This window comes from Podarcis melisellensis, assembly GCF_964234715.1.
Source record: "Podarcis melisellensis genome assembly, chromosome: 11".
Lineage (NCBI taxonomy): Eukaryota > Metazoa > Chordata > Lepidosauria > Squamata > Lacertidae > Podarcis > Podarcis melisellensis.
The window spans coordinates 29,037,654-29,060,448 of record NC_138543.1 but is presented as its reverse complement, the minus strand read 5'-3'; the positions used below and the strand labels follow the sequence as shown (position 1 = coordinate 29,060,448).

Below are 22,795 nucleotides of genomic sequence, written 5' to 3'. Positions count from 1 at the left end.
ACAAACTAGCTAGCTAATGTTTGTCAGCATTTTTTAACAGAGAACAGCAGAGCCTTGAGTTTGCATCAGGTCATTCATCTTAATTGCTGTTTATAGAAGAGTGTCTGGAATGTATGGATAAGTACGACAATGCCCTTAACCCTCTTCACACCTAAATATAAAAACATATTCATTGCCAAAGGAGAACAGGGTGGGACACAGCCTTCCAGTGCACTGTGTAAACAACTGCTCTTTCAAGTAGCTAGAAAATGTCAACAGTTATATAAGTCGTTGCTTCATTAGCTAATTTTTTAGCTATGCAGGAACTACATATTCCCAAGCACATAGGAGACATTGCCAGGGAAAAGGACTGTATAATAGTTTAACTGAATCAGATTATGATTTTTCACAAATGAAAACCAAATGGTGGAAGTGATCAGCAATTGCATTTTTTTGCACAGCTACATGAACTTAAGTCCTGGCTTATGAAGTTATGTTGGCACAGAAGCAAATCTCCTTGTTTTCTGGTACCTATCTCTGAAAAAAATCACTCTTTCTTTCTTTCTTTCTTTCTTTCTTTCTTTCTTTCTTTCTTTCTTTCTTTCTTTCTTTCTTTCTTTCTTTCTTTCTTTCTTTCTCTTTTCTGGGATGCCTTTTTAAAATTGTCCTGGTGTGAGTTGCTAGCATTTGGTGTTCTGTAGGTTTTAGCTTCGTCCCCTCAAATATATAGAGGTTCAGTATCTGGGTGGGTGGGACTTAGTTTAGTGCACCTGCAAGTAAATGCATGTATGAAGATATCAAAGCACACTGCAGTGTGCAGCCTGACATTTCAACCCATTCCAGAGTGAGCTATATTTTAAACTGTGTAATATATTGTTAAGGTCATTTATATTCTAGCGTATTTGAAACCCATAGAACAAAAAACCCTTTTAGCATTTAAATCTGTAGAGGTTGATTCAGAGGGCAAGGGAAGAACCCGTGGGTGGAAACTGTAGGGAAGCAGATTTGAGCTAAACATCAGGGGGAAACTTCTTTATGGTAAGAGCTGCTTGACACTGGAACAGATTTCCTCAGGAGGAGGTGAACACTCCTTTGCTGGAGGTATTTAAGCAGAATCTGGACAGCCATCTGCCAAGGGTGCTGTAATTGTACAGGTGGCGCCGTGGTCTAAACCACTGAGCCTTTTGGGCTTACTGATCAGAAGGTTGGCAGCTCGAATCCCCGCAACAGGGTGAGCTCCTGTTGCTTTGTCCCAGCTCCTGCCAACCTAGCAGTTTGAAAGCATGCCAGTGCAAGTAAATTAATATCTCTGCAGCGGGAAGGTAAACGGCATTTCTGTGCGCTCTGGTTTCTGTCATGGTGTTCCGTTGCACCAGAAGTGGTTTATTCATGCTGGCCACATGACCCGGAAAGCTGTCTGTGGACAAACACTGTCTCTCTCGGCCTGAAAGCGTGATGAGCACCGTAACTCCATAGTTGTCTTTGACTGGACTTAACCATCCAGGGGTCCTTTACTTTTACCTTTTTAATTGTAGCCTGCATTGTAGATTCTGCATTGAGCAGCTGGTTGGTTTAGATGATCTCTGAGGTTCCTCCCAAACCTGTAAAATTGTATGATTCAGTGACTTTGACAGGGTGTAAAAATGCAGCACACAATCGTGTCATGTCATGGGGTGTATGGGCTGGAGCTTGTGAAGTGGAATTCTGGGATAAGAAGGAGGCATTGCAAGCATATCCCTATTTTCATCTATGAGTTTGAGCAGGCATCATGTCCATACCTAAGCATTTACTTAGTATTGTACCAAATTTTGGGTTATTGCCAATCTGCAGCAAATCAATATGTCTGAATAACATGCAAGTATTTGCTGCTCATTACTGTGAGATGATGAATACAGGTTCACATGCTAACTCTTTAGTGCTAAATATATTTAGATTCCTTTATTTCAACAGGATTTCATTTCAGGTACATATGTATAACCCAATGCTCTATGAGCATATGAAGTCAGTGCAGAGACGTACAGATCACTTCCTTTGAAAGAATCCCATTTATTTAGGACTTTAGGATTATGGCCATTGCTGTAAAGCAATTCCCAATTTATCTCACCAGCCTGTACAACTATAACTTCTAGTGTAAAAAAAAAATACATTGAAACTTAGACTCTGCTTTTTACCTCAAAAATGAAGTAATGTCTGTTATTATTTCATTCATTCCTTAAAAGTATTATTGTTCTTTATTATTTTCCACGTCTACACTGTGCCTTCCATGGCTTAAAGTGGTTATTTATAAGAGGAAACTGGTCTGGATTTCCTGTTAATATCCATTCAGCTACACATTCCTGTGTGCGTCTATTTCTATGTACACTTTTGTCCTAGCTTTTTTATATCACATCAAGAATTTCATCCAATCCAACAGTATCCTTGGTAGTAGAATAGAATGTTTTAAAGTGTTGGCTTTTTAAACAAAAGTTATTGTGAAAAGTTCCACCACAGAACACTTCTCATATTTCTTTTAGTGTAACAAAATATAATATAAACTCACTCTAAAGGCTCATCCAGGAAAATGTTAACCATCCCAAGCCTTCCAAATCTTCAAGTCACCTCCCCAAACCTTCAAATTTATCTCTTTCCTCCCCTCGCCTATTTCCCATGATGCTCGCTGCTTGAAAATTTGTCATGTAGCTCCTAGGAACAGAGAACACTGAAGGCTTTGGTAGCCTAGGCATGAGAGTTTGGGTCTCTCCTCAGTCCTCCCTAGACTGATGGTACATTTCTTGGAACACCAAAGGCCAGAAGTTTACTGGATGGATACCATGAGACATAGATATATGTAGCATGAGCTAGAGAGCCCAGAGCATCTATGTGCTTTTGTGTGTGCATGCTCTTCAGGCAGGTGTGCAATCAATCCTGGAAGGACGCATTTAATCACTAAAAACCCTCTATCCAAAATCTGAATACTAAATTCTCATAACAAGAAGCCAGAATGTTTTGCTATTAAAAAAGTAAATATATTTCTTTTGTTAGGAATGTAGGATGCTGCCTTATACTGAGACGACTGGTGCATCTAGCTGAGTATTTGCATTGACTGGCAGTGACTTTCTAGGGTTTTAGCCAGAAGATGCCAAGGATTGAACCTGGCACCTTTCGCATATAAAGAATGTGCTGTACCAGTGAGCCTTAGCACTTCCCCTTGTACGTCACTGAAATAAATAATACACACATGCATGCACATGCATAAGGAGAAAGCACTTATGCCTGCACACTTTGTGAAGGACAAAATTTCATATTTCAAGGCATGTCAAACTGAAGAACCAATTAACCTTTGAAGGGGTCTTTTCAGGGACAGAGGAACCAGGTGTGAGCAGAACACCACGCACACCATCTCACTTCAGTTTCTAGCCATGTTCTTATATAAAACCAACTAAATAAATACTTTTTAAAAAAATGCCTTTTGGTTTTTCCTCTGCTTTTGGTTGTTTTGCGTGCTTAAGTTGAATAGATTTAGCGTTGCGTCGTACTTTAACAAAAGGGAGCATTATCAGGGTTCTCAAATGATCTCGGCGGTTTGTTTTAAGCCTTTCTGCAAGAAATAGCAAAGGATTAACACCAGCTGTTTTGAAAGATTATATTTTCTATTATTAGTGTTAGTGAAGAACATTAATGATCTCGCAGCTATATTTGAAGCTGTAGTTAACTGAAACAGAAGCATTACCAGGGCATTTTCTTTAAAGCAAATTCATGAAGCTCAATAGGAAATAATATGATCTTGAGAAGAAATGTTCCAAAACCAACATTTTTCACAGTAGACACATGCTGATATTTTCTCCTTCCTAGTAAGAATTTATTTTTACTCTAAATGATCACAGTGAGAAGAAAACATTGAACAGAGATCTGTATATTTTATCAGGTGCCTGGAAATGTCAAACTGACCAGTGTTGGTGTCTGAGTGAGACAGTTGTATTTATTTATTACATTTCTGTACTTAGCCACAGAAAAGCTTTCTGAGCAGTTTTACAAGAAGGAGCTGCAGATCACTGGCAGAACATCTGCTTTGCACACAAAAGGCCCCAGCAATGCCAGATTTACATATGGACTGAGCGAGCTACAGCCCAGGACCACATAATCTAGGAGGGCCTCAGTCTATTGCTACTTTTCCCCCCAAAAAAGGAAGGTTTTACTATCTAGGCCCAGTTGCCCATGCATGTCATGCATGCTGGCCATACCGGTGAAAGTATGGCTGAGCTGATACTGAACTACTTCAGTGAACTTGAAATAGATTTCAGTAAATGTAGAGGGCAATCATATGACAATGCAGCCAATATGGCTGGAAAGTATAAAGGCATTCAGCAAAAGGTTCTGGAAAGGAGCAAGTTTGCAAAGTTTATTCCATCTGTTGGGCATTCCCTAAATCTAGTTGGATGAACTGCAATTAACTCATGCCTGGATGCAATGAATTTATTTATTGCCAGAATTAACTATCTTTATTGTTTTTTCTCAGCTTCTACAAAAAGATGAGCAGTGCTTTCTAAAATTTCTTGTCTCTTGGGTCAAAGGTTCCTAAACATTTATCAGACACAAAATTATGAAATCAATATCACAATCTGGACTTGGAACAATATATTAATATATCACCCAGCCATAATCTAAACTAGTGCTTTTAATTACAGATGTCATCAAAACTTGTATATCCATGCTTAGGACACGAATTCTCAGGGTCTTGAGAATTCTTTTCTCAAGAAGGCAGCATTTAAAAACACCAAACTCTTATTCAGCTTGGATTTTAAAGTGAAGAGGAATTCACTTTTTTCTAAAATGGCCCCAGATTTCTAGCATACCGTGTTAGTTATTTCTTCTTGTTGTTATCTTTCCTGAAGGAGAAGGATGTGTGAGTTCATATATATGTATATATATGTATGTCATACTTTTTGAAACTAGGCTCTCTTAGATATTTTGCTACTATGTTATTTTAATTTATTTTTAATATTGGTATTAATTAATTAACTACTAATTAGATTTCTATACCACCCTTCATCTGAGGATCACAGGCCTCTTTACAATATAAAAAAATACAATAATACATACCATAGTAACAAACAAGAACAATACCACCCCCACCCCCACCCCCAATTTAAAAGGCCATGGAGTGTTTAATTAGCCAAAGGCCTGGGAGAAGACAAATGTCAATTGTTTTTGTTATATTGTTGTTTTGGTTTTTACACTGTAAAGTACACTAGAAATTGTATGTTGAAAGACAGTACAGAAATCTCATGAACAGGTAAACAATCTCTGCCTTATTTGGATAGCGATTTTGGCCCTCATCCAGCCCATTACTTATTCCAAACAGAAAATTGGAGATTTCTCTTGCCTTGTGGGACTTGAGGAGAAGAAGAGGTAATTGAGTGTCATCAGCATACTGATGATTCTGTACTCCACATTCTTTGACGACCTCCCCAAGCGCTTTCATGTACCCATAGGGGATGTTACAGAACCTTGCAGCACCCCACAGGAAAACTCCTGCAAGAAAGAACAGCAGCATCTTTTGAAACATACCCAAGTAGGATCAAACCTCCTGCAAGGGAGTGCCATTAACCTTGCAGTGTTTACATTCCGCAGTAATCAAGCATGCTCATTATATTTTCTTTTCTTCACTTTTGCTTTTACAAGCTGAGATGTATCAAGTGCAAAATAATTTTCAGTGATGTGTTCATTTCACAATGCAGATGTCATTCCCTACATGTCACAGTATTATCACTTGCAAGAAAATACAGTTGTCAGGATGCACTTTGAGCTCTATGTTAAGTTTAACTAGGCTTGCCATATGTCAGGAAAATTCCTGACATGTCCTAAAAATGGTGTCGGGAAGGGGGGGATTTAGCCAGGAATGTCAGGGAAAATCCAGATGTAATGTAGTCTTATTTTTAAAAAGCTCAACAACTTTGTGGGTGTCAGAAAGGAGACACACACACTGCACACACTGCCAGAAAAGGGAGCAACCTCCCAGTGTTGCAGCACATTTGGGACTGCTGTTGCCCAGTTGCGCCCTTCTGAATCTATGCCCAGGACGATGGCATAGGGTCTCCATAAAGCAAAAATTGCTGATTGAACAGTCTCAAATGTAAAACCTCCCTTGTAGCACAGAATACAGAAATGGCTGGATAACTTCAGCTGAAGCAACTTGCATCAGTAAAATCTGTGGAAATCTTCTTACCCATCCATGTAAGAAGCAGAAATGATTGTAATGTATGTTGCAATCAACCTGAAGCTCCTTCGTCTTATCTATCTTTGCTCTGCCCTCTTCATACCTCTTCTAGTCCTGGGAGACCAATGGGGAGGGAAGCTGCTCACAGCAGGATGGGAAGACTCCCTGGACTCTTCAGCAGCCTGCCTGATCTCTGCCTCTTGGCCCCCCTCCTCTCCAGACTAGCTTCTTTCTCCGATTCTGGAATGCTGTCTGCCAAGCCTCTTCCTGCTCACTAAACCCTGTTACCTCTTCAGCTTCCTGTACCACCTCCTCCCAGTCTGCTCCCTCTTCCCCCTCTGACCACTCATCATCATCCCACCACCACTCCCCTGGCCCTGAGCCTTCCTTCTGGCTCCTCCCATCATTCCTCTGCATCCAGCCAGTCCATGACAGATACTCCTTGCTGTACTCTGCAACTGTGCTCAGTGTTTAGTTCTTGAGAATGGGCTTTCTCCGCTTTATGAAATTTTCTCCTTGGGGAGGCATGCCTAGCACCATCACAATCTGTTCTTAGCAGCAGGTGGAAACATTCATATTCACCAAATTTGGGATCATGACTTTCTGCTTATCTTTTAGTAGGGAGGGGTGCAGTTGAATCATACACACACACACCCCTATAAATATATGAGAGTCAACTGCGCGCGCGCGCGCGCGCACGCACACACACACACACACACAGAGACATATAATATCTTATTTAAGGTTGTTTTAACCGTGTTTTTATCGTTGTTTTAATGTTCATTTTTGAAAGCTGCTTTTAGTTTCATTGCTTTTTTTAAAAAAAGGATGAATAAATATAAAAAATATAAATAGTAACAATTCAGAGCTGCTAGATTTCCACTGAATTTATTTCTCAGTCCTTGTATTTAAGAAATTGGTCTCAGAACATTAACATGTACAGAGGTGGATCCTTTTGGTTTTCTTCCCTATTCTAAACACATTTTCTTTATTGTTGTGTACCCTTTTAATGATGATTATGATTTTCCTTCCAGATTTCATTTTTGGCCTCCGCGTACACAAGCCAACAACTCTCAGAGGAAAGCTGCTCTGCTTTGGGCTCCATCACTCACTATCTCTATCTTTGCCAGTTCAGCTGGATGCTTATTCAGGTTAGTAAGTATATGACTTTTCTCTTACACTTATCCAGCAGTTGCTTGGAGTGAGCTGCTTTGGTAGACACTCCGCCCCAAAGCAGATAATAAATAAATATGACTAAAGTAAACGAGTCTGGGGCTCCATCTGCACTATACCTTTAAAGCAGCCTTTTACTGCTTTAAACAGTTATGACTTCCCCCAAGGAAACCTGGGAACTGTAGTTTCTTAAGGATGCTAAGGAGACCCCCCCCCTCCATTACCTTAACAGAGGTAACACTTGTCAGAGTTCCCTAGGATGGCAGATTGACTGTTAAAACCACAGTTAAATTGATTGTTAAACTACAGTTCCCAGGATTCCTTGGGGCAAATCCATAAAAGTTTAAAGTGGTATGATGGCAAACCTTTAGAGGTTGTAGGCACTTTCCATTGTAGAGTTAAATGAAATACACTGGAAAAATATCTATAGCTACAAAATCTCTGAACACTGGAGAAGTTACTTTCTAACCATACTTTTGGTACTTTTTTAATAAAAAAAATTGTCCACTTTAGGGAACTTTCTTCATAGAGGTATGAATATATATTGTAATATAATGCTGGATCTTTGTGACCTCTTATTAACCCATTTGGAAGATTTTTCCCATCCAGCATTAACCACAGTAAATGGAAATACCATCACCAATTAACTGTGGTTTATTAGTATTTATTATTTACATCCTGCCTTTCAGAATACAAATCTTTCTAAGGTGTACTACAAGCAACATCAAAATACATTAATAAAATCACAATAAACAATATTAAAACATAACAAGCCCATCACTATACTTCCTGAAATGGGGCTGGATGGCACTAGGTGTAAGGTTACCAGGTTTTTTTCCAATGAATCCAGCGACACAATCAATCAACACCACACATTCGGGACATTGATGCTGCAGCAATGGTGGTGGCAGAGGGGCGGCCACTGCCTTGACCTCAACTGCCACCTTTTACCTTCCTCCGAGGCTTCTATCTGCTTTCTCCATGAGCCTGGGCAGCCCCTGAGTTGTTGGTTCTTTGGTGGTGGTAGTGGGGAAGCGGTGCGCGGTGGGTCAGGCATGGAAGGTGGAGAATGAGGGCCGAGAGCCGCAGCAGCGGCAAGGCTTGAGCAGCGCAATGCCTCCCTTCCCATTGGAGCAGCCCCAATCCCACTCCTACTTGCGTGCAAGCAGGAGGGGGCAGGGATCCCTCAGCTGGGAAGGGAGGCTTCCTGTTGCCTAGCCGAGAGATCCCTGCACCCTCCTGCTTGCACTCAAGCTCTTATAGGCAGCATGAAGCCTCCCTTCCCAGCTGAGTGATCCCCGCCCCACTCCTGCTTGCACGCAAGTAGGAGTTGGGAGGCTGCTCTGATAGGCAGCATGAAGACTCTCTTCAGAGCTTAGTTGCTGGGGTCAGGGAAGGTGGAGGCAGCCCGGAAGCTGCATCTTGGAGCCCCTGCACCGCCATCATAATGGGGACTTCTGAGCAGCTCCTGAGGCCAGTCAGAGCCAACTGCTCTGGGCTGCTGAGACGCCACTGCTGTGTTTCCCAGGGACATTAGATGAAATCTGGGGACATTCCGGGGATGGAATTTCTCTGGGGACTTATTTGCAAATCCAGGGACTGTCCCTGGGAAACGGGGACATCTGGTAACCCAACACCAGGGGAAAGGGATGTGTCTCTTGTTTGCTGTATGAGGGCTATATATCCTATAGCCAGTGTGGTATAGTGGTTAAGAGCGGTGGAGTCGTAATCTGGTGAACCGGGTTCGTGTCTCCGCTCCTCCACAGGCAGCTGCTGGGTGACCTTGGGCTGGTGACACTTCTCTGAAGTCTCTCAGCCTCACTCACCTCACAGAGTGTTTGTTGTGGGGGAGGAAGGGAAAGGAGATTGTTAGCCGCTTTGAGACTCCTTAGGGTGGTGATAAAGTGGGCTATCAAATCCAAACTCCTCCTCCTCCTCCTCCTCCTCCTCCTCCTCCTCCTCCTCCTCCTCCTCCTCCTCCTCCTCTTCTGACTTGTTCTAGGAGAAAATGTTAAGGATCACCAAGAAAAGCCCTCTTTTAGGTCATATTTCTAGGACCTTATAGCTATACACATTCTTTCCAAATCCACATCTTTGAAGGAAATGACATCATTTGACTCATCCATAATCTTGGGTGGGTAGCATGGATTGATTTTATTTTTCAAACCAGCAGCATTGCTCAGAAAGAAAAAGTGAAATCTTTGCTAACTGGTGCATACTCATCCATAATGAATGGAACTAAAATGCATTACAGCCTGCCATTCATTATAATTATACAGTTCCAGTGAGTCATAGAATTACTGCAAGAAATCCAAAAGGAGGAAATTAACTATCACCATAGAATAATTATGTTTATATAACTAAATTGATTAGTTCACATCATATACCATGAAACAATAAATCTAAATAAAACAGCTACACAATTTAGTGCCTTTGCGACTGGCTCTCAGTCCAGCTTTCTTGTTGCTGTCCTTGTAGCTTTATTGAATGGCCTTGGGTATTCTTTGGCACTTTCTGTATCTGCCCTAGTTTGCTTTAAACTCTCTTCTTAGGTAACTAGGCTAAGTGGGTATTCAACTGTTTCTCTTTGCCCCTTCATCTTGCTGCAGGTTTTCCCGCGGGAATATATTAATTGCCTAATAGATAAAGTTTATGTTCATTCTGAGTGCAACCCACTAATATGTGAATCACTTATCCTTTGGGTGCCACAGAGATTCCTTCTAGTCATTCTGTTTGTAGCTCTCTAGCTGCTGTTTGTTCTGATATATTTTGGAGCAAAATTGCAGTGGAGCATCCAAACAGTCAGTTGCATGTTCTTTGGAGACTGACTGTACTTTTACCCATCTAAAACAACATCAGGATATGTTCAGATTGAAAAAAAGTTACGTATGTGTCTGCAGTCATAACCCTTCCATCCCCTTGTTTCACCAACCAATTGTCAGAGTTATGAGCATGTACCTAGGTTACTGAATCCACCTGTTGTGAGGGTTTTAGGGTGTGTGTTTTTTGGGGGGTGGATATATAAACCTGGTATTCTAGAATCTGACCATATGGAAGATTAAGAGATTAGACAAAGGAACTACTCATGTCATTCCTAGCCAGGGTGCTATCCATCATTTTAGAGGCTGCAATGACCGCTTCCTGTCAAAAAAGCAAAATGGAAGTTGCTCAGACCCCCACCTTCATCGCCACACATAACAGCAGGAAATTGCACAGAATACCTACTACACAGTGAAAATATTGCAGAACCATTCTGGACCTTTCACAAATGTCAGAAAAGTGGTTTGATGATTCCATTATTCTGGAGTAGTGATGGAATGAAAACAACACCATGTTGGCGGATGCAGAAAAATCTGGAATTTTTTTTAAAAATTGCTTTGGTGGTCACATAAGCAGCAAACTCTGAAGTAAATGTTAAGTCACACAAAATAGATATTAAAATTTGAAGTATTAAGATTTTTTTTAAGGCAATTGATTGAAATGTGTCTTAGAAGAAGCTTCATTTTAAAGTGTAGTATTGTTCCATTAAGCATTACACAAAGAGCCAATCATTTCTCATTTACTCCCTGGGCACAATAGAAACTTCTGCCTGAGTTCTTTCATCCAGCAGCCAGGAAACTGACTATACCTATTTGTCTCCATATGACTGGTTATTGTTACACCATAGCAACAGGAAAGGATTTGCTAAATTTAGACCTGCTGTTTATATTTGATCTATTTAATTTTGGAGTACCAAACGATGAGAGACCTATAGCTATCGAGATAGACATGACACTAAGCAGGAAATGGCAAACAAGCCAAGTTCACACCAGTGCCCAGTTGAGTCTGCGATACGCATGAACGATACGCATGAACGATATGCAGTGCCCAGTTGAGTCTGCGTATCGTTCATGCGATAAGAGATAGGAAAGTAGGTAACTATGGTTAAACAAATACAGAAAACAAGAGTTAGGACACATAGTACCAGTTCTTAGAAAACAATCTGTGTTGCATGACTAACAAGACTTGTTCTAAGAGATAGAATTGATGGGATCATGGCTCATTGACTAAACAAATTGGCATAAATAAATTCCAGGGTTCATCTGTCTAGAGCTGGAGCTTGGCCTAGTTTTGTATACAAGGCCATGGAGTGAGCTGCCTTCTTTTTTCTGCCAAACGTTTTGTTGGCTCTTTTAATGTCACAAGAAGAAGACAGCATTGCATAGCAGAGAATCAAAGCAGAGAATAGAAAGCAAAGGTTGAGGGAGTTATTAAAATAACAGATAAGCAAATAAGGAAAATATGTGCATGTGTAATATATCACCATATCCCTTGTCTGCATACAACATTCCCCTGCCCCCTGATATCCCATTTCTCAATATGTGCAGAATTCTGAAGATACATGTGCTGTACAGGTTCTTAAATCTCATGTTACTTAAATATTTTAATAAATGCCATATTTGCAGGCATGAATCCTCCCTTTTAAACTGGTGTGTGTGTGTGTGTTATGAAAACGCCTCTCACCAACAGCCAAATGCTAGTTATCATTTTTACCCAGAAAGGATTGCACAAGCAAGGCTGACTCTTGAAGGCATTGACCCAGTTAGGGCCTAGCTTACATTCAAGGTTATATATGTGATTGGAGAAACGGCTGCCATACTCCAGTTTCTCAAAGCCAGACATAATGGCTTGCGTGCCATGGAAATAGTTGGCTAATTCTGCAAATCAAATGAAGAGGTTGGCAAAAGCACCCCTCCCACACTATTGCTACAATTTAAACTTGTGCTGGGCTTTTCTTACACACTTTTGCATGTAAAAGTTATAGATTCATAGAGTTGGAAGGGCCCTTGTAGGCTACCTACAACATCAAGCTGCTTGCTCAGTGTTAGCAGATCCAAAGCTAGAGCATCTCAAACATATGGCTGTCTAGCTTTTGCTCAAAAACCTTCAGCAAAGCAGACCCCACCTCCCCACTAAGTAATTGGTTCTATAGTTGAACTGCTAAGTTTCTCTTCATAGAATCGTAGAATGGTAGAGTTGGAATGGGCCATCCAGGCCCACCGCCTGCAATGCAGGAAACTCAGCTAAAGCATCTATTACAGACGGCCATCCAACCTCTGCTTAAAAATCTCCATGGAAGGAGAGTCTACAACCTCTCAAGGCAGACTTTCCCACTGTCGAACAGCTCTTACTGTCAGAAAGTTATTCCTGATGTTTAGTAGGAATCTCCATTCTTGTCACTTGAAGCCATTGGTTCAAGTTCTACTCTCTGAAGCAGGATAAAACAAGCTTGCTTCCTTGCTTCCTCTTCCATGTGACAGCCCTTGAGATATTTGAAAATGGGTATCATATCTCCTTTTTTCCAGGCTAAACATACCCAGCTACTTTAACCATTCTTCCTCAGAAAGCTTGGTTTACAGACCCTTGATCATCTTGATTAGCATCTACCAACATATCTAGGTGATTTCACGTTTAACTATAAACTGTTCTCCTGCAGTTTAAACCCATTTAGCCTAAACCTGCATCAGCAGAGAACAAGCTTTTGCCCTCACCTGTGCTTCAGGTGTTATGAAGAGTGCTATCACCTCCCTGCTCATCGTTCTCTCCCTGCTACCTTTTGCCATCGGACTTGTTTTCTCTACCATCCCAACCTTCTTTGTTCCCTTCTCCAAACCCATAACAGTTTGTCTACATCCTTCTTGAAGTGTGTCTTCCAGAACTGCACGCTTTACTCCAGCTGAGTATTGCAGAAGTACAACTGTTGCTTCAGCGATCACACTCAACTCAATTCCACCCCCCTCCTGGGTGCCCCACCCTTAATAGCTTACAGGGAAACAGCAGAAGGACGTTTCCAGTTTTATTGGCAGATAGGACAAAACCACACACAGCGTCTACTCAGTTTCCCCACTGCAAAATGAACTGTTGCTTCTCATGACCTGGAGACAATCCTTTTATTAAGGCATGTAAAATGACACGAGTACTTCTTCTTTTTACAGGCACATAGCACTACTGATGGTTTTGGGGTTTTTTGGTGTGATAATGATGCTTAATTTTTTGAATAGCCTTCTCCTTATGCATACAGTGGACGCGGGTGGCACTGTGGGTAAAAGCCTCAGCACCTAGGACTTGCCGATCAAAAGGTCGGCGGTTCGAATCCCCACGGTGGGATGCGCTCCCGTTGCTCGGTCCCAGCACCTGCCAACCTAGCAGTTCGAAAGCATCCCCGGGTGCGGTGCAAGTAGATAAATAGGGACCACTTACTAGCGGGAAGGTAAACGGCATTCCGTGTGCTGCTCTGGCTCGCCAGATGCAGCTTGTCACGCTGGCCATGTGACCCGGAAGTGTCTGCGGACAGCGCTGGCTCCCGGCCTCTAGAGTGAGATGAGCACACAACCCCAGAGTCTGTCAAGAGTGGCCCGTTCGGGCAGGGGTACCTTTACCTTTACCTTTTTTATGCATACAGTGTTCCAAGGCAATTTACAAACATAGCCTTGAAAACAGCTAAAATATTTTTTAAAACAGTACAAAAGCCACCTATTATAGGTTTAAAAACGAAACAGAGTGAACATCTGGATCCCTTTACACCCAGCTGAAAAGGCTTGTTGAAACAAAAATGTCTTCAGTTCTTGATTGACCTCCAGTGTTTTGATTAGGGACAAAGCCTGGTTGCTGCTGCCTATAGAAAAACTACTTCTGCCATGAACCCCCATGTTCAATTTCTTAGCACCTCTGCGAGGTGGATTTTATGAGACCGGAAGGTAGGGAAGATTTCCTCTCCCTGCTGCCTGCCTCTGTTTGCACCATTGTGTCTATTAACTGTTTTGAAAGGAAATAAGGAGAGGGCAGAATGTGTTTGGGGTGTTTGGAGATGGAAGAGTGGCCTTTTCTTAGATTGGAATTTCCCCCCCATCTTTTTCAGTTGGATAATTAATGTTTCTGAGGTGAGTTTTAGAGAGTTTGCCCTTAGTACATGTGTCTTCACGGTGAAATTGTATAACCTCTTTAAATTAAAGCTATTGAAATGGGATTTTACTAGAATGCTATTCATTTATTAATGAGAAGAGTATGAGCTGTTTGTGGCTGGACACTATAATATTACAATATTTGATGTCAACATTTGAAACTTGTACAAAATAGATCCTTTGTCTGCAGACGAATTTGTTGCCGTTTGTCTCTGTTTCTTTATCTCTTGTGTGCTGATTGAAAACTTGAATTGCCATCCTGAAAACCCTTCAATATATATTATTTGTTTCAGCATATTCAAAAATGTGGCTGAGTTTTTGCAGTAAACCAGTGCATATATATGAGTACTGTATTTTATTTTGCACAATAATTAGTGGTTCATATCAAACCTATTGATCCAGGACTCTCCATTATTCCCTAGGCTGTTAATTTCTGGTATGTCCTGGTGATGAATGATGAGCACACAGAAAGGCGCTATCTAATGTTTTTCCTTCTGGGTTGGGGTCTTCCGGCTTTTGTGGTGATTCTACTTTTAATCATCCTTCGAGGAATCTATCATCACAGCTTGTCGCAGATCTATGGCCTGGTCTACAATGATCTGTAAGTATATATGAAATTTACTCAAAACAAGAATTGAATGGATGTTTGTTCATTTCCCCTGTCTTATAGACTATACACACTTAATGGGTTGTTTGTGTGCTGCTGATTTTTAAACTGTCCAGTCCATTTAGCCAACTTTATTGAAGGTACTTTTCATGAAACAGTAAGTTTCAGGCAGGACATGGGCTAAAATCCACAACTTTTGACAACATATTATGCCCCTCTCTACCAGACTACCACAATGTAAAGTTATTATGTAAAACCCAGGAAAGGGTTAGTAAGATTAGTGATGCATAAACTTGCCTCAGTCTGTTCCAACATTCTTTCTCACTTTCTGCTCTTCTGCAAGTGGTTTATTTTACACAAGTCTTCCATCCACGTTGTCCTCTACTGAAATACCGTATTGTCCCAAATATAAGACGCACCTTTAAAATTCAAGGCTTATTTGCGGTTGTGGCCTGCCTCCTGGCTCTGCCGCCCTGAACAGGGGCGGCTGGTGCTGGCGCTTAGCACCCTGCTCCCCAAGCTGGTACCGGCGCTCAGTTCTGAGTGCACTGTGCACCCGCCTCCTGACACAACTGCCTCCCAGCACTACCTTCCCAAGCTGGCGCTGGGGGAGGCTTGGGAGCGGCTGCTTCCAGGGGAGGGAGCTGTACCACTTTGCCAGTGGCCCTTCCCCACTGCTCGAGGCAGGCTTGGGAATCGTGGGTGGGTGGCACGCCATTGTCCGGCACCCCTGATGGCCCTGCTGGGCAGCTGTTTCAGCAGTGATACTGTAAGGTGGCGAATATAAGCCACACTTTAACTTTTCACAATCAGAATCTGGGGGGAAAGTGCGGCTTATATTCGGGCCAATACGGTACGTGTATATTTTTTCCACATAGTGCACAACAGGTCCACATATCAATCGTCAACAGATACTTACAAATAATTTTCCTTCTCTCTGTGTTCCCTTTCAAAGTTAATTAATTTCCACGGGGTGGTCCTGTTTAATACAGTGGTATCTTGGTTCTCAAATTTAATCCATTCCCAAAGTCCGTTCCAAAACCAAAGCATTCCAAAACCTAGACGCACTTTCCCATAGAAAGTAATGCAAAATGGATTAATCAGTTCTAGACTTTTAAAAACAACCCCTAAAACAGCAATTTAACATGAATTTTACTATCTAACAAGACCACTGATCCATAAAATGAAAGTAATAAACAATGTGCTACAGGCACACAATCAGTCAACCAGTAGCTGAACTGGGTTCCACAAAACCCAGTCACAAAAACAAAACAAGAGAGAGCCACAAAAACACAAAATAAATAGCAAAAACAGACCGCAGCGTAACACTCAAAATGGAAATGTGGCACTCAAATCCGAAGTGTGGCACTCAAATTGGAAGTGTAACACTCAAAATGGAGCACGTTTGGCTTCTGAAAAAAGCTTGCTTACTTCTAGGTTTGCAGTGTTTGGGTTCCAAGTTGTTTGAGTATGAAGGCGTTTGAGAACCAAGGTACCACTGTATATTGCAGCAAAACCAACAACAATATTTTGCAAAGTTAATGAAGTGGCTAATAGTGCAGCACAAAGCTATCTGTGGCCGAAGTTTTAATCATCTTTACTCATACGTAAGTCCCACCAAGTTTACTCTCAGAGAAGTAGGTCTAAGAAAGCAGCCTGTATCGTTAACTTGATTTCACAATTCAGTATATACTTGTCATCCTGTCTCCATTCTGCCAGTCAGGCATCAGGGAGGGACAGTTTTAATATTTTACTTGTGACATAGGTCAGCCTTTACTAACCTTGATTCTTATATAACATAACAGGAATTACAGTGTTTACTCTGCAGCAGTGTGTCTTCTGGGCTTGTTTAGCAAGAGGAACACAAGTGAGCAGGCTGAATTATCATAACCTCATCTCGGAATAGTAAGATAATTTAGGTTGGGGTGGGGAGGGAGCCCTACCTGCAAAGAAACAGTTAGGAGCTCATTTAAGGCTTCTGATTGTTCATTTGTAGCCATATCTACACCTGTCCTGCACCTGATGACAGATGTGGGGCAGGAAAGCATGGTTTGTGGGGAACGGCCTGGAAGGCCAAATTTGGACCTGTGCCAGGCCTAAGTAGGCTTGTGGGCTAGACATTTCCCATCATTGTTTTAGAATAATACCAACAGATTTGCAATATTCTCCAATAAAAACATTTAATGCCATATTTAAACTGCACTGGATACTTAGAAATGCATATCCCCTGACACTTGCTATTTGCAAAACTATATGCCCCTGTTGTTGCACTATAAGCAGCATACATTGATACAAACTGCATTAATTAGGTCTATTTTTAAATGCATTTTCCATTTTTCTATTTACACATACATTTTCCATCATACAAAATTTCTCTACGGACTTCCCAATCCAACACTCTGTGGCATTCTAGATATACCTTACTTTCCTGCATATCCGTTAATTTCCCCACACTATTTTTCTCCTTTCATTTCCTTCATTGTTGTTACCTGTTGCTCATGAAATTACCCCTACTTGTAGGTTAGTATCAGTATCATAACCTTTTTATTATTCTCCAAGGCTTTCCCACTCACCCCTTATCTGTTTCTCATCCTGGTTCCTTATTTTGGTCATCATGTTTGCAAATTTTATCAATTTGTATAGCCATTGTTCTTTCTTAGAATCCCTCTTTCTTTCCAGTTTCTAGAATACACAATTCTGGCCACTGCTGTTGCATGAAGAAATAGGTTGTGTATCTTCTTTGGTATCTCATCACCAGTTATTGCGAATAAGAAGGCTTCAGGTTTTCCAGGGAATGTAAACTTGGAAATATTTTTTAGCTCATCGTAGAGCATCTCCCAATTATCTTTGGCATGTTTACAGAACCGCTACATTTGTATAAAAGATCCCTCCACCTCTGAACACTTCCAGCCCAATTAGGACCCTCTCTTATACATTTTGACAAGTTAACTGGGCATCAAGTACAAACTTTAGACAGAGCATCTTTTGCATGCTGTCCTTTATCAAGTAGCAAGCCGAAAAGTTCATAGTTTGGTTCCATAGCTTTTCCCATTCTGAAATTTCAATGTTATGTCCAATGTCTATTGCCCATTGTGTCACCATGGCCTTTGACCATTTCATCTTCGTCTCCCATTCATATATATATATATATATATATATATATATATATATATGCAGGTTTTGGTGTCCTCGGGTGTCTTCCCGTGTAAAAGTTGGGGTGTCTAGGCGACGTTTCGACGAGGTCTCACTCGTCATCTTCAGGCTGGTGCTTTCGGCTTCTTGTTACTGGAACAGAGCAGGATCTCAGTGTTTGAGTTCCTATAAATACTGTTGAGGGGGTGTGGTGTATAGCCTCCAATGTTCTGGGCAGAGAGGAAGTTCCCAGGCTAGTGTGCCTTTTCTTCTTTTGTTCCTTAATTACTTGAGGGATATCTTGAGTGATTTCTTGAGTGATATCCTGAGTACCACTTAGGTGGGTCATTAGGTGTGGATTAGTTGCTAAAGTCTTTGTGTCTTGACCTCTTGAACTTTGTGAAGAGTTTTTCTGAGAAGATGGCTGTACTGCACTTAGTTGTGCTCTGGCTTGGCTTCGTGTATAGGGGCGAGCTGTGGTTTTGTGGCCTGTGTCAGCCAGATCTGTGTAGGGATTGCAGGGGGGTGCAGCATCCGGAGGTGCCACCATGGTTTGGCTACTGGATGGTGTCTGTAATTTATCTGTGGAGAGGGTCTGGGTTTGGGTCTGGTGTGGTTGATTGGTGATGGCGTTCTGTGTGCCTCTGGATCTGGTGTCAGTTTTTGTGGGGAGGGCTAATTTCCAGATGTCTGGCAAGCGGGATGTGTCGTCACGCTTGTTCATGTTGTGAGGGTGTTTCTCTATCTCGATGGCTTCCATGATTATTCTCTTGTGGTGATGTTCCATGTTAAAGAGCAATTTGGAATCTGCAAAATTAATTTCGTGTCCTGTTTCTTTCATGTGTTGGAAAAGAGAGGAAGTTTTTTCTTCTTTTTTGACGGCATTCTTGTGTTCTGCGATACGTGCATTTATTCGTCTGTTTGTTTGTCCAATGTACGTGGCTGGGCAGACTTTGCAGGGTATTTCATAGACCCCTTGGTTTTCCAACTGGATTTTATCCTTGGGGTTTCTGAGGATATTGGCTATTTTTTGGTTGGTGCAAAAGGCTGTTTTGATATTGTGTTTATGGAGGATTTTGCTAATTTTATCTGTAGTGCCCTTGATATAAGGAAGGAGGGCCATGCCATTGTTTTCTTCTGTGTCTTGGTTTTTGGGGGGTGTTTCTTTTTGGATTAGCTTCGTAACCCTGTTTTGCTGGTATCCATTGGCAATTAACACATTTGAGAGATTCTGTAACTCAGTTGTCAAGTGGTCTTTGTCAGCCAGGCGTTTGGTTCTGGAGATGAGAGTCTTGGCTACGGAGTTTATTTGTGCAGGGTGGTGGTGTGATTGTGCATGTAAGTAGCGGTTGGTGTGTGTTTTTTTCCTGTAGATAGTGTGTCCTAGGGAGCCATCAGGTTTTTTGTAGATTAGGACGTCAAGGAAGGGAAGTTGGTTGTTGGCTTCTATTTCCATAGTGAATTGTATTTTGGGGTGTAGGCTGTTGAGATGTGTGAGGAAGCTATCCAGTTTTTCCTTCCCGTGTGGCCAAATTACAAAGGTGTCGTCAACATATCTGAGCCAAAGTTTGGGTTTGTGTTCTGACTTGTCTAAAGCATTGGTTTCAAAGTGTTCCATGTACAGGTTTGCGATGACCGGTGAGAGGGGTGATCCCATAGGTGCTCCTTCTATCTGTTTGTATCTTTGTCCATTGTGGATGAAGTACGTGTTGGTTAGGCAGTGGTTGGTCAGGTCCAAGATGTATTCGGGGGGATTGTATTTGTTTTGAATGGCTGTCAAGGCTTCATTAATGGGCACTTATCAAGGGCACTACAGATAAAATTAGCAAAATCCTCCATAAACACAATATCAAAACAGCCTTTTGCACCAACCAAAAAATAGCCAATATCCTCAGAAACCCCAAGGATAAAATCCAGTTGGAAAACCAAGGGGTCTATGAAATACCCTGCAAAGTCTGCCCAGCCACGTACATTGGACAAACAAACAGACGAATAAATGCACGTATCGCAGAACACAAGAATGCCGTCAAAAAAGAAGAAAAAACTTCCTCTCTTTTCCAACACATGAAAGAAACAGGACACGAAATTAATTTTGCAGATTCCAAATTGCTCTTTAACATGGAACATCACCACAAGAGAATAATCATGGAAGCCATCGAGATAGAGAAACACCCTCACAACATGAACAAGCGTGACGACACATCCCGCTTGCCAGACATCTGGAAATTAGCCCTCCCCACAAAAACTGACACCAGATCCAGAGGCACACAGAACGCCATCACCAATCAACCACACCAGACCCAAACCCAGACCCTCTCCACAGATAAATTACAGACACCATCCAGTAGCCAAACCATGGTGGCACCTCCGGATGCTGCACCCCCCTGCAATCCCTACACAGATCTGGCTGACACAGGCCACAAAACCACAGCTCGCCCCTATACACGAAGCCAAGCCAGAGCACAACTAAGTGCAGTACAGCCATCTTCTCAGAAAAACTCTTCACAAAGTTCAAGAGGTCAAGACACAAAGACTTTAGCAACTAATCCACACCTAATGACCCACCTAAGTGGTACTCAGGATATCACTCAAGAAATCACTCAAGATATCCCTCAAGTAATTAAGGAACAAAAGAAGAAAAGGCACACTAGCCTGGGAACTTCCTCTCTGCCCAGAACATTGGAGGCTATACACCACACCCCCTCAACAGTATTTATAGGAACTCAAACACTGAGATCCTGCTCTGTTCCAGTAACAAGAAGCCGAAAGCACCAGCCTGAAGATGACGAGTGAGACCTCGTCGAAACGTCGCCTAGACACCCCAACTTTTACACGGGAAGACACCCGAGGACACCAAAACCTGCATTCCTGTACCCGTGAAAATCTACGAAAGCATATATATATATATATATATATATATATATATATATATATATATATATATATCTATATCTATATGATATTATGTTTTTGTTATTTCCTAATACTCTCAAGGTGGATGTGGGTGGTGCTGTGGGTTAAACCACAGAGCCTAGGACTTGCCAATCAGAAGGTTGGCGGTTTGAAACCCTGCGACGGGGTGAGCTCCTGTTGCTCGGTCCCAGCTCCTGCCAACCTAGCAGTTTGAAAGCACGTCAAAGTGCAAGTGGATAAATAGGTATCGCTGTGGTGGGAAGGTAAACGACGTTTCCGTGCACTAGTCTGGTTCGCCAGAAGCAGCTTAGTTATGCTGGCCACATGACCCAGAAGCTGTACACTGGCCCCCTCGGCCAATAAAGCAAGATGAGCGCCACAACCCCAGAGTCGGCCACGACTGGACCTAATGGTCAGGGGTACCTTTACCTTTAATACTCTAAATAATGCAATATTGGGTATTGCATTAATTAGATCTATATTTAGGCCTCAGCTATGGAGCTTAGAAGAGATCTTATGAAGCAAAAGGGAATGATTTGGCTTTTTGTGACTTCCGCAATTAGTTGTGGACAGGTTTTTTAAAAATAAAAAAATAAAAATTAAGATAACATGCACATTTATTTTTAGACAGATTGCAAGCTGCCAACAGCTCTTATTTTCAAAACCAGATAAACTTAATAAAACCACAAGCAGTCTGTTAAGCTGGGACTGGAACCTAAGCAAATGGGTCATTTATAGGGGAAGCCCTTTTTTCACTTGTCAAGGAAGCCCCCTGGGAAAACTTGAAAACAGTTTGCCACAATGACATTTCATGTTAGACGTTTTAAGCTTGCAGTCATCTCTGTTTACCGTAAGCAAGTAAAGGTTTACTGTAAGACAGCAAACATTGTTCATGTTCAACTAACAAACAACATGCAAGATAGCTAATCTCATATGTTGTCTGAAAAGTATTATTATGTTGCAGATTAGTTATTTATCTCCAGATGTAGTCATATTAGACTACTCCCTTTTCATGGAAAACAGTCTTAAAACCAAAAGAAGAGCTCTGCTGGATCAGGCCAAAGGCTGATCTGGTGCCACATAATGTTCTCACAGTAGTCAATGACATGTCTATGGGAAGCCCACAATCATGACTTGAATGCACCCTTCAAGTTTTAAGCAAGCTTTAAAAACCCATCTGTTCCAGCTTTTTTATAGATGGCTTTATGATTCTGATGTTGAAATTTTTTAAACCTTCCAGCTGAGCTATAATAATAAGGCTTTATTTGCTGCCAGTGTGTTGTGTTTTTAAATAGCTGTTTTGATTTTATTCTTTCTATTTTTTATTATTGTTCTGTAACGTAGATTTTGTAAGTCCCTCGTGAGGGCATTTTCCCGGAAAAGCAACCTAAAAATACTTAGATAAGTAAACAAAATGATCTGTTGAATATCTTCCCACCTTGTGGCCTGACACATACAGGCGGCGTTTGGCCTGGTGTTGGAAATCTCTAGATTTTCTGTCCTGCGGGACATCAGCATCCATGCCAAAGCCTCACTTTGGCTGGAGTGACTCAAAACATCATGGGCACCACGAAAGCTATGCATAATTTTTAAAAATGTATGTTTAATGTATAAACATAGTTATGGTCCAATATATTTAACTGGAGTGGTATTCAACTAGTTATACTCAGATTGGACCTATTGGAATTAATGGTTATGTTCTTTAATACCAATGGATCCACTCTGCATAAAACTTACCTGAATACTACTGCTGGGAATACTACAAGGGAAGAGAGGCAACAATTCTGCACTGGACATAGTGAGAGGGTTTATAGATGAGGGAAATGTCTAAAACTGGAACCTTGTGATGAAGAG

The 22,795-nt window shown here is 41.5% G+C and overlaps 1 protein-coding gene and 1 long non-coding RNA gene across 6 annotated transcripts in view; one reads left to right on the top strand and one right to left on the bottom strand.

Annotated features, from left to right (window-relative positions):
• Window positions 1-22,795, top strand: part of ADGRV1 (adhesion G protein-coupled receptor V1) — a 242,414-nt gene that overhangs the window by 163,942 nt on the left and 55,677 nt on the right. For all 4 annotated transcript variants that reach the window (XM_081930116.1, XM_081930117.1, XM_081930118.1 and 1 more), the window contains 2 exons: window positions 7,210-7,326; window positions 14,712-14,890. In XM_081930116.1, coding sequence (XP_081786242.1) covers window positions 7,210-7,326; window positions 14,712-14,890 — 296 coding nt within the window. The remainder of the gene's footprint in view (window positions 1-7,209; window positions 7,327-14,711; window positions 14,891-22,795) is intronic.
• On the bottom strand, window positions 624-13,186 carry LOC309380356. 2 transcript variants are annotated; one of them, XR_014172865.1, is made up of 5 exons: window positions 12,880-13,186; window positions 10,574-10,701; window positions 5,342-5,490; window positions 1,501-1,580; window positions 624-749 (listed from the first exon to the last, which is right to left on the bottom strand). It is a non-coding gene; the product is annotated as an uncharacterized lncRNA (long non-coding RNA). The 2 variants fall into 2 exon arrangements; XR_014172866.1 differs by lacking the exons at window positions 624-749; window positions 1,501-1,580 and having other exon boundaries at window positions 3,894-5,490.